Source organism: Pholcus phalangioides, unplaced genomic scaffold, assembly GCF_987345545.1.
Source record: "Pholcus phalangioides strain wild (caught in Gottingen) unplaced genomic scaffold, Ppha-v1.0 ptg000014l_1, whole genome shotgun sequence".
NCBI classification, from domain to species: Eukaryota; Metazoa; Arthropoda; class Arachnida; order Araneae; family Pholcidae; genus Pholcus; species Pholcus phalangioides.
The window spans coordinates 13791943-13804522 of NW_028301607.1; the positions used below are offsets into that span (position 1 = coordinate 13791943).

General features: G+C 35.1%; 1 protein-coding gene across 1 annotated transcript in view; it reads right to left on the reverse strand.

The window, feature by feature from the left end:
* LOC149078195 (uncharacterized) overlaps window positions 1-12580 on the reverse strand; it is a 59782-nt gene that overhangs the window by 17128 nt on the left and 30074 nt on the right. The window contains exons 8-10 of the mRNA XM_089241786.1: window positions 9322-9401; window positions 7796-7935; window positions 4072-4157 (exon numbers count right to left, since the gene is read on the reverse strand). Coding sequence (XP_089097912.1) covers window positions 4072-4157; window positions 7796-7935; window positions 9322-9401 — 306 coding nt within the window. The remainder of the gene's footprint in view (window positions 1-4071; window positions 4158-7795; window positions 7936-9321; window positions 9402-12580) is intronic.

Sequence of the window (12580 nt, forward strand, 5' to 3'; positions counted from 1 at the left end):
TAGAACAATTTTTAAAACAATTTCTTGTGACATAAGCTAAAGATAACATCTATACTTGAACTAGAATCTCTCTCAATCTGATCATGAATTGATGCATGACCATTCAGTTCTTTGAAGTCGTTCTTTTTCACATTAGGCTATTCTGGGGAGGTGCTGATAAATGGTGATGAAGTCAAGGGAGGGGCACAGGTGCCAAAAGTTCAAGAAACACTGAATTAATTGGAATTAGGATATACGAGTCATTAGTTAACAAAAACACTGGTCACAACTTTTTCCAGGAAATAATTTCTCTGATTCAGCACACTACTGTATATGCATAATGATGCGACGAACAGTGATTCAAAGAAAAGAAAAACTACACCATGAAAAAAGACAATGATTCTGAGAAAGTCGCATATTTAACACCAAATTATACATTATCAACATATAATACAGTACAATATATTATCGCATAATATAGACGACTGTAATTTCCTCTCTCATTCTCTGTATTTCAGAGTGCCATTGACCAAAGCCCTATAAGCAAGCTAGTAGCTTTTGCCAAGGCACCTTCAGATAACATGGCATTTCTAGGCACTCTAAATCTAGCCAGGTCTCCTATACATAAGGTAGAATTTCTAGAAGTTCCAGCTCTACCTAAGGTGCCCAAAGAAAAGACAATACTTCTTGGAGCTTGAATCCCAGCCATTACTTCATAGGTTCAGTGGTGTCTCCAAAATAGGTTCTCATGCTTAATTTCTTCAGAAGGTGCCTTAATCAAAGCTCTTGGTGGCTTTTCACAATAGAACGAGCTTTAGATGAACGCCATATCCTCAGAACTGAGGCACCTATGAAAGGTATTTCCAGAAGCTCTACCGAGAACAACTAATAGAGAGAAAAAGTTACAGCAAGAAGTGGGCAAGATTTTGTCCCCTAATAAAGGTGAGAATATGGGGATGCTTTGAACATGCTTTCAGAAGAAGTGAGCAATTTCAAAAAATGGTAATGAAAACCTCCACTTTCTTTCTTTCTTCTTCTCTCAAATGAATAGCACAAAACCAATCACTGTGAAACTGCAAGAGCTGCATATATAAATGGAATTTTTTTTTCTCGTTCATCAATGAAGGTAGAAAATGAATAATTCATTTTTTAATCAATATTTTTTGGAGATCAAAAATCATTCAAGAGAATGGATGTCAATGAAGGTAAAATTTTGATTGTGGGAGCAATCACGATCTGTGCTCCCCCTTGGCGCGTAGCCAAGGGGGAGCTTCCTAACTAGTTTTGGCCAAGACTGTGTGTGTGCTGAGTTAATTTTTATACACACAAATATTGATATTTTTGGAGAAGTATAAATGGGATTTCCTTCAATTTATATGAGAAAATTCATGTGACACTCAGACTTCAAAACGCAAGTGTCAGGATGTGAGTAAATGTCAGCGTGAATCTATGTCATACATCTTATATGCCATAACAGAAAGTTCTGATATTCAATCATAATTATTCAATTATTATTAATTATAATTATTCAATTCATAATTATTATTAGGGAACCTTACAATAATTAAAAGTAATTATAAAATTTTCAAGCTTCATTTCAGAGAGAAAACAATCATTAAAAGGCATTTTGATTACTTTTTTTTTAAATTACAAAATTCACCAACTATTCCCCAATGGTACGAAGAATTCCCAAATGTGGTCATAAGCAGTCATATCACCCATTAGCTATGTCTACACTGGTGCGTTTTTTCTGCGTCAATGCGCTTTCCACTGGCACAACTGTCATCAAGCGTGTCGTAAATCACTCAGGCGTGACTCAAACTTGTTGAAAGGCGGCCATTTTTTAAGAGGCATTCCTTTTTCTTCTGCTCCACCAGGTTTGGATTTTCGTTCAATTTCCCTTTCCTTTTTGTGAAGATTCAGTGTTGTTTTCATAAGTTTTTCTCGATTTTTATGATGTAAACAAAAAAAAAACGTTGATATTTTTGAAGACTTCAGGTCACGTAGTGCATTACGTGATATCATTGAAGGTAAATTTAAATTAACGGTAATTATAATTGTAAAATTATAAATTAAATGATTGTCTTAAAACTTATTTTTTTGGTAGAATTTCATATTAAAATGCTGGTCGATTTCTTTTTCATGTTTTTGCGAAGAGCTCATGTTACGGAGGTTTGCTGTGTAATTATAAAATAATTCACGAGCTCTTCGCGGGGCCACCTCAATGCATGGGGCAATCCAGACACGGCGTGAGAACTTAAACCAGATGTGTTGGTATATAATATGATAATAAGATCTAATGGTATGATTTTTCAAAGTATATGAAATTGGTACGCCCTCCGAATATCACTTTCATCGGAGGTCCACCGTGCTGTTGAAACTCTTGACTCCACATTTTTCTAAACATTTCGTGGAGAAGCACACGAATAATACTTAGTCAACTGTTGGAGGATCACCCTTACCGGATGCAAGACCCCTTTACCAGTGCCTGTATCTTGCATGGGCAAACGGGGGCAAGTGCCCTTCGCCCTTACAATTTTAGGAGGCCCACAAATTTTGATTTCCTTTCCTTTATTTTTTTTTAAACTTTCTTTCCGTAGAATATTACCAAACGTGGAATTTAATTTGAGAGTAATTATGTAAACTTTTTACATAATTGTAATCTGTAGCAGACATATTCAACCTGCTGCTCGCGGGCACTGTGGTGCTTTCAAAGTGCTTGATGCTCGTGTCCGATTTCATGTTTGCGAGTACTTGATTAATGTCCCAATTTGAACACTTTGTACAAATTACATTCAACGATTAAAATCATCCTGACTTGATAAGGGTGCACCCTTTTTGATGATGGGAACAAGTATTGCGCTTGCGACTGGAAAAAAGTTGCCTCAAAGAACTTTATATAAAAGGGGGGTGGGGAGGGAAAAGATTTTAATGTTTGCACAGGGCCCGAATTTATGAGGAACAGGCTGTTCCCTTCAGCGCAACAATAATCTTCGCTATTTTCTCAAAAACTGTACAGTTTTATGCAGATTTTATTTTCATTAATATTATTAGAGCTGCAACCAGAAGCGTACGCAGGATCAACCTTTCGAGTAGCACGCAGAGTTTAGGGATGAGCGCACAAGAAATTCTCTTCTAGAGAAATTTTCTGTTACTGACTGTCGAAAGTACGGTATTTCAAGTTTAAAAATTGATTGAAACAACATATTAAATAATTTTCTTTTGATATTCGGATTTGTGTGTGAAAATATTTTAAATCTGATCATCTTGGGCTATCATATTCTGCTACTTTTTATTATGAAAAATTATTTAATTTGAAAATTTCAAGTTTTTCACTTCTATTACCACGGATTTAGTGCTTTGGTGTATGAACAAACACTTGAGAAAAATAATGCTGCGCTGACTATAATTTTGAACGAAAAAAATTATTTAAATACGTATTAGATTACGACTTAGCAAAATAGAAGTATACAGTTTTCTTAATTTCTTTGACTCGACTATATTCGGGTAAATTTGACGAACGACTTGATTTAATTTTTAATTTATTCCGAAGTTGAGCAATTTTGAGAATGATTTCGTTTATATATTCCGTCTTTTATAGAGCAATTTTCCCTCAAATATTTTCACATTAAAATGTGGAAATTGCATCCACTGCGACAGTTGCATCGGCATCTGAATTGAAAGGTTTAGCCGTATAGGTGAAGACAGAAAAAAGGCACGCCACTTGAGGCATGCGATCGAGTTCAGCGGTAAAGAAAAAAAAAACGAGATTGAAAGTTGAAAGCTGTTGAAAGAAGACGCACCAGTGAGGACATACCTATTCACTGGCATATTCAAGGACGGGGGGGGGGGGGGGGGAATCAAGATTTCAGCTCTTTTTGCAGTAAAAAAACAAACCCCATAATTTGAGGAAAAAAAAAAGAAGTTCCAACCCCCCCCCCCTCCCCTAGATAATCCTGCATACTCTGCTGATCTATGCATCCATTATATAACTATGAGCAACAAAAGACTCTTCTTACACTCTTTTTTATCACAGGCCTACTTTAGAGAAACTTCATGAAACACCAAAATCTATATATAAATGGCACTCACCACATTTAACGTACTTAGATTATCAATATTTTCTGAAATGGTGATTGAATGGCAGAGGTCTGCAACGGAGGAAAACAAACAACTTCCTAAAAGAAAGAAATAATCATAGAATAATGTAAATATTTTTGTAATTATAATTAACAATTTCTATTTTATTCTTTTTTTTGCTTCAGAATTTCAGAATATTGTGCAGAAATCATTTTTCAAATGGTTTTCACCTGTGCTTTCCCACATGCAGAATTATAAAAGAGATGAAGCAAAAAAACACAGGCATGGGTCTAATTAAAAGAGAATTATTCCCTTCGGGGGGGGGGGGGGAGAGGACCAAAGGGTGATAGAAGCAAATGGCACAATATGGAATGGCGTAAGAAAAAAATCTAAAAAAAGAAAGTGGGGGGGGGGGGAAAGTGAGATAAACACAAAGAAATTTAAGGAAGTCTATTTATAACGGGCACATCTATGTGGCTCTAAGGAACTTTTGTCCTTTGTCCTTCCAGGAGGCCTACAGGGGTGCTATCTTCTGTATTAAATGAGCATTTTTCCTTTTCTTCTGGTGGTATTTTTCTCCTTTTCTTCTGTATAAGTATTTTTTGTTTAGCCACCAATTGAAACAAGTATAGTACAATGTTTTTAGACTTTCTGCTCAGTTGGAGACATAAAGAAAATGAAAATAAAATTGAATTATAAGTTTATAAAATGCAATTCACGTGATTTTACGATTTCAAAAAAAAAGAAAGAAAAGAAAGCTTAAAGTTGTATCTTTGTTGCAATAATCCATATTTTATACATCTGTATGCCGGAGGTAAAGAGCACCATGTGCCAAAAGGGAAATTTTACAGGAGAGCCATTTGAAGATTTCTTTTAGTATGGCTATCTATGGAGTTTGCTTGTTTTATAAAGTGTCAACATCTCTGTTATTTATTGAAATGGGAGTCCTATACCTGTGTGTAGTGTAACAAAAGTACAGAAAATTAATAGCATTATCCAAATATTGACAAAAAGTGGACATAGTACTCTTTATCTCACCTGCATACAGACATTATGTGCGATTTAGTGTACTGAACAAAGGATGTAGTGCTAAGGTATGTTTTTATACAGCCTGACAAGAAAACAAAATATAACAACTGCATTATTTCATAATTACTGGGAAAACATTTTCATTAGTTCAGCTTTTTTGCACATTGATATATCATAATTGAATGTGTATAAGATACCTCCTGAGTTTTGGCTCTTAAAATTTGGAAAAGTGTTGAAAAGATACAGCTATAACATTATCCATGTATAAGAAACTCCTCCTATTTTCGGGACCCAATTTTTGGCATAAAAAAGGTTCTTCATCAGGGCCCTCTTAAGAGCATCATGAGCCTTCAGGCCAAGTGATTTTTTTGAGGCTCTACTTAGCAAATTCTTGAAAATTTTAACGGTTCTCATTTTTGTGAGGTTTCCGGGCTGTGCGCGAGTGGGCCCACGCATTAAGATGGCACTGTTCCTCTTACACATTAAAATACAATACATATGTTATACTTTGATAATAATAATTTGTGTTAGTTGTTTGATGCTCTGATTGAAAGGGGGGATCATCATTTTAGGCGCAGTGAAGGAAAAAACTTTTTTTGGAAAAGGTGTTTTTAGTATTTGATATTCACACATGTTTGAATCTTATCGCAGTTCTATTTCTTTTTCTCTGTAACCATTCGTTGTTTATTACTAATCATTTTAAAAATATATAACTGCCTGATGCTTAAAGTATGAAAATTTATTTTGTTATTGTTTATGTGATACAAGTGTATTATCATAAGTCATAAAATAAAGAAAATTGAAAGAAATTTCAGACACAATGAAACCCAAGATATACAGAAGACTGGATGTTGTGAAGATATTTATTATTTGGGATGTTAATTTTTTTTTTTAAGGAAGGAAAAACTCATCTCTGCCTCTACCGGGAGTCAAACCTGGGTCCCTCAATTGCCGGACGAGTGCTCTGACCACTAAGCTACAGAGGAGATAGAGATTTTCCTTCGCTAGAGCGTATATTTTCCTTCCTTAAAAAAAAAAAAAAACTAACATCCCAAACAATAAATATCTTCACAACATCTAGTCTTCTGTATATCTTGTATTAACAAGTGGAGAGTGACATTCATGTCATAATGAAACCCTTAAGTTATTTCTCAATGTAAAACTATAATAAAGAGAAAACGTCAGCAACATACAGTGATACCTCAGCTAACAAAGATAATTCATTCCAGAATCCTGTTCATTAACCGAAATGCAGTTTTCTATAGGTTTCTATGGGAAATTGTTTAATTCATTCCAAATATGGCCCAAAATATAAATATAAGTTTTTTAAAACACCAAGAAGCGCTGTAAAAAAGACAAAAACTGACCAAAGGCTGAAACAAACAGTTTCAAAATTGGATAAATGAGAATGATTTTACAGGAAGATGAGGTACTGGAAATATATTTATATTTTGTATTAAGCACACAACCAACACCAGCTGTTGGTTGGTACTATAGTATGGGTGGTCCATTCTCAGTTAAGAGAACAACACTTTTTAACCTTCGAGTGATGTGGTGGTAAGATGCTCATCTACCAACGTGAAGGTTGCCATCATGTAACAGGTTCGATCCGAAAAAGTACATAGATAACAAGATAGTTTCCCTAATGAGCTTAAGTCCACCACCAAGAGATAGCACCAACCCAACACTATAACGGCAGTAAATTAAAGTGTAGCGATGTGGCTGGAGATGGTGTGTTGTGAAGCAGTAGCTTTGGTCTGTTAAAGCTGGTGTTGACACAGCCCAGTCAAGTTCATGGGAGTCCCCCATGTACTTTTCATTTGGTCAGTTCATTTCTGGGTTTGATACATGCAGATGGGAAAGATAAGCTCCTAGAATGTCTAGATTGTTCAGTTTGATTATAATAGTCTTGCACTGAAAGAACACTCTAAAACCATAAGCTCCTTCTTTTTAATTAGTGCATTTCCTATCTATCATTTTATACATGAAATGGTTAAAAAACTACCAGAAGGAGAAGTGGAGGAACATGTGGAAAAAGATTTTGAAGGTGAACACGAACTAATCAGGCTCGAGTGACAGTAATTCAGATGATGGTTGTTGCAAAATTCAGCTTACAACCTGGCTATATTATGTTGGCACGAGCATCCATGTCAGCAAAAATGTTTGTTAGCTGAATTCATATTTGGTAGCAGAGGCAAAAAATCATTAATATAAAAAAAAATTGTTATGGAAGCAGGCCCTACATTTACGGGGGGCAGGGGGGGGGGGCGTTGCCCCCCCTAGCTTTTGAAAATACATTACAAATAGTATATATATATATACACAAATATATATATATGCTTAACTTTAGTACATGCTCTTTGCCCCCTCCCCCCTGGAAAAAGTTGAAATGACGTCCCTGTATGGAAGCCAAGCATTCATCGAACAATGGGACACATCATAAGAAATAAATATCGTATAGATAGAAATTAACTTGGATCAGTGTAGATGGACCAAAAATTCCCCCATGAATGATCACAATTTTTTGAGTTCTTGTTTTGATGTGCTAACGTGATTAATTTTTATTAATTGAATTTTCATTTGAATAAATAAAGTATATTTTTCAACAAAAAAAGGGAGAAAACTGTTGCTATATTAAATATATTTATTTCTACAATATCAAAAAAATATAACATGAATATGTAAGAAAATTGTGAATCATATATACCCATTTGATGGATGAATAGTTGAAGGCAGTTCATTTGTACCATATTTGATAGAGTCTGTAATGTCATTGTAGCACATCGGTATCCTTGTTGACCTGCAACAAGTGACTGGAGAGGTAAGCTGTGTATAACTGGAGCCAGGCTGATAAAAAGAGGAAAGGGGGATGGGAGAAATGTAAAAATGATTTGAAATAATTATAATAAAAACAAAAACATTTGTGTGCATATGCACCAGAGTTGAAACTCTATGGTTGCATTTTTTGCAAAATGTGGAAGAAAATCTTAGAATGCGAAAGAAATGGTAGCTACTTCACTTTCACAAAAATGCTTACAGGAGGTATGAAACAAGTAGACATCCATCTCTCAATCATTAGCATTTTGCTGAAGCTTTCCCCCCCATTTTCAATTTTTTGCTAATGGAATTTTTTATCTAGCTTAAACCCTGATATGCACCTAATAAGCTATCACAAAACACACAAATTTTTTCCCAGTAGAATAAAATCTTTCAGAAACGCTGGTTTTCCAGAAGACAAATGGTGATCCTGTGTAGAGAAGCTTTCTTGGGTTTCAGTTCAAGGAATTATTACTCATCTTTTACTGATTTGCAATCACATTGATGTTACAATTCTGTGAGCAGTGAAACAGAAACAGTATGTGCAAGAAAGAATGAGTGTAAGTAAGGTGATGTTATGGAATAGCATTGGATGTCACAGCAATTGAATCTTTACACATTAATGGGTTGAAAAATGGAAACTTGGCTCAGTGTGCATCGGGAAAGGCAGGGTGTACGTGAAACTGATGCGATTCATGACACATTGCCATGGATTCGTTAAAAACATAAAATTATATTGCTTTCATGTTTTAACCAATTCATATTGATTTCTTTACATTTTATGGATCACATCACTTGTTATATTGGTCCAATGTGCACCCTGCCTAATAGTTATCCTCATCAATATTATGTTCAATGTCGAACCTCAGTCGCTTTTAAATTCCATCCAGTAAAAATTTCTCAACAATCCTCAATGTGTTGTATTTAAGCATGCATCACGCCGATTTGTGATTTCAATGTTAACAAATAACCAATAAACTAAATTTATAACATTTGATGTATTCTACCAACACATCTCTTGATACTACGTAAAAACAACTCAGATTTCACAGTAAAATAATTGATTGTTCTGGAGTAGTATCTCACTGGGGTATGTGTGGTGGGAAAGAAAGCACCAAAATAAAATATTTAATAATGGATACTGAATGTAATTACTGATGGTGTCAAACATCATACACTGATTGATCAATCAGAGAGACTACATTATTTATCAGGTATGAAACTGAAATGGCATGGGAAAGAAATTAAGGATGACAAAAAATACTGAGATAAAAGAAGTGCATGCATCAGATGCTCTTTTGTGATATGATTGAAATAAAAGCACAAAATCAATTTTGATTTTTGAAAATTCATCCAACTTGCAACTGTAGAAATAAGAAAACATCTAATTAATAAAACCACATAAATATAACTTACCTTGAAACATTTTGTGAAGACCACTTAGCAATAGCGATCAAAGCATATTCCATTTCACTCTGGCTAAAGTAATACCAATCCTGATGAAAATTAGAGAATAAACATTTTTTTTGTTATATATTAAGAAACCAAAAAGTTAGATTACTTTTTAAGTAAAGTCATAACAATTATATTTTAAAGCACGACATATCACGTCTGACTTGGAATTCTTCCAATCATTCTACGTCAACAAAAACTCAAACCAATTGGTCAACGATCTAACAAGCACACCATCCTTCTCAAAAATCTGGCAACAGTTTCTACAATAATTATTTTTCCCCATCAGCATCACTATCATATCCTCGTTGGTGATTGGCTCCACCATTTTTTCTTTTCTCCAACTTTGCTCTTGTTGCTGGTTCATTTTGAATTCAACTCTTCGTCTACAACAGCGAGTAACTCCGGCTATAAGGAGTATTTTCGCTATTTTTTTCTTTACTACTGATGAAGGAACTTCATATACTTTTGCAAGGCATTTAGCCGTCGTTCCTTTTTGCAATTTCGGGTCTACACACGTTGGTCTTTCCCTAGTATGACATATCCCTTTTGATTATTTTAATTACTTAACTGGAAGTGCTACTTCAACTGATCCACGTTAAAAATGCCATATACAGGGTGTTTCAAAAAGAATCATCTGATGTAAAAAAACCATAACTATTCAGATTGTAATCTGTTTTGATTGAATAATCATGCTTTTCATTCACAATACCCTGGTGTTGAACATCCTACCACTTAGAGCATCAGGCGATGGTATAAACAATTCCAAGACCCAGGTTTTCTGTGTAAAGGGAAATCCTCTGGCCATCCCCACATGTGAGACGAAAATGTGGAGAGCATCTGACAGAGTTTCGGACGTAGTCCACAGAAATCCACTTGCAGTGGATGCAAACATGCTCGCAAAAGTTTGGGACGAATTTGACAACCGTATAGACATATGCCATGCATCCCAAGGTGAACATATTGAGCACCTTTAATTTGGTTTGTAAAAAAGTTTATGATTAGCCATGTAATATAAAATTAATTTTAAGTGCCTGTGTTAAATATTTTTCGTAATATACACATTTCAAATCGGGTGATTCTTTTTGAAACACCCTGCATTTTTCAAGTTCATATATATATATATATATATATATATATATATATATATACAGGGTGATTATAAAAAAAACTATCCCGACATATGGGCCCCTAACTATCATACCATTCACAGAAACTGAATGAAATTTTGGCATAAGGTATTTTGAGGTATGCGCTTAAAAATGATATGGAAAACAACAGTGTCACTCTAACAGTTACGGTTACAGTGAGAAAATTTCGAAAATATCAAATGGCAACACCAAGTTTTTTGTATTGGAATGTGATCTCCATTGTGAAAAACCCTAAATAGCGTTTGAACGGCAACTGTAGCATGAAAATCACCGGCGGTAGATAGGCTAAAAGTGAGGAAAACCAATAAGGACAGAGAAGCAGCATAAAATAAAGCATTTTATTGTGTTTCACAAATTTTCCACATGACCTTGTGGTGGACTAATCAGGCTGGGATCTCAGCCGAAGAAACGGTGTGACGAATGAAACGAACATTAATGCTCTGGTGCACGGCAAAGTCCTTTTTACTTTTTCCTTGCCTAGCTCCGGGGATTTTCGTGCTACAGGTGCCATTCCAATGCTATTTAGTGTTTTTCAGTATGGAGATCGCATTCCAATACAAAAAACTTGGTGTTGCCATTTGATATTTTCGAAATTTTCTCACTGTAACCGTAACTGTTAGAGTGACACTGTTGTTTTCCATATCATTCTTGAGCGCATACATCAAAATACCTTATGCCAAAATTTCATTCAGTTTCTGTGAATGGTATGATAGTTAGGGGCCCATATGTCGGGATAGTTTTTTTATAATCACCCTGTGTATATATATATATATATTCATTATAAATAAGTTGAAATCAAAATAATGGCAAACATGAAAAGCAATAATCCTGAAAGCAAAATTACCAACGACTGAAAAAGAACATAAATGCAATAAAATAAAGCACTGAATTCCCCAAAATATGAAACAGAAATTATCAATGTCAGGGCTCTCATCAGGGGGGAACACCCCAACACTGGCTAAATACAGAACGTTTCTGAAAGTACCAAAGCCATTAGGCATAAAAAGGTACTCATACTCTCAGCATTCTGCTGATGTAAGAATGAAATCCATAATAGTATTAACAAATAGAGAAAATCCAAAGCCAAGTGTAAATGTTGTCCAAAAAACACACATAGAAATGTATTAGGCAAATATAGAAATTTAAATTTAGATGAAATTATGTATGATGTGGAAAGTCCTATTTTCATGTGGTGTGTTTTATTTTGGCAGTGATTCTGAAGCTAACAGTTAATGGTGTGAGGAGGAAGTAAGTGTGAGGTGTAGGAGTAAAAATTGTTACCTGTTAAGATTTTTTAAGATTAATTAATGCATTTTGAAAGTAATTATTATTATATGTTTTTAATGCGAGATAGTTGAGAAAATAAAATATTTTAAAAAATCTTTTTGCTGATATTAGAGTTGTGATTGGTAAGAAAATTAATACAACCTCTGACAATAAAGTTCGGTGAATAGTCCTGTAACATTAACGTAGATAAGATGTTAACGAAAGTTACCTTACTGTCCTTCGAAATAGTCACCTCCCATTACTATGCACCGCTGAGATCTCCTATACATGTCCTGGAAACTTTGCAAGAAGTCTTCTTTTGGGATGGAGTTCAAAAGCCTCGCCACGTTTCGTTGGATGTCAGGAATATCGTCAAATCTCTTTCCTTTCAAAGCGAGTTTGAGTCGTGGGAATAGGAAGAAGTCTCTGGAGGATTGAGATCTGGTGAGTATGGTGGATGTTCAATTTGCACCACCCTTTTTTTTGCCAGGAACTATTTGACGATATTGGCTGTGTGAGGGCGAGCATTGTCGTGAACAAGAAACCAGGAACCTTGTTGTGCGTACTGAGGTCGTACCCTGCGTAGACGTTTCATGAACGGGTCAAAATTTCAATGCACCTTGCAGCATTCATCGTTGTTCCCTCAGTTAAGAACCAAAGCACTAAACAAGCACTTTGTAAAACAACTCTTTCACGGAACACAAACGACAATCAACTGAACAGCAGTGGCGGCAGATGGTCAACACCTGTCGCTACGCATATGCAGCGTTTTGCTTCGCCAGTGTTGCCAGATAGGCCGTTCTGAC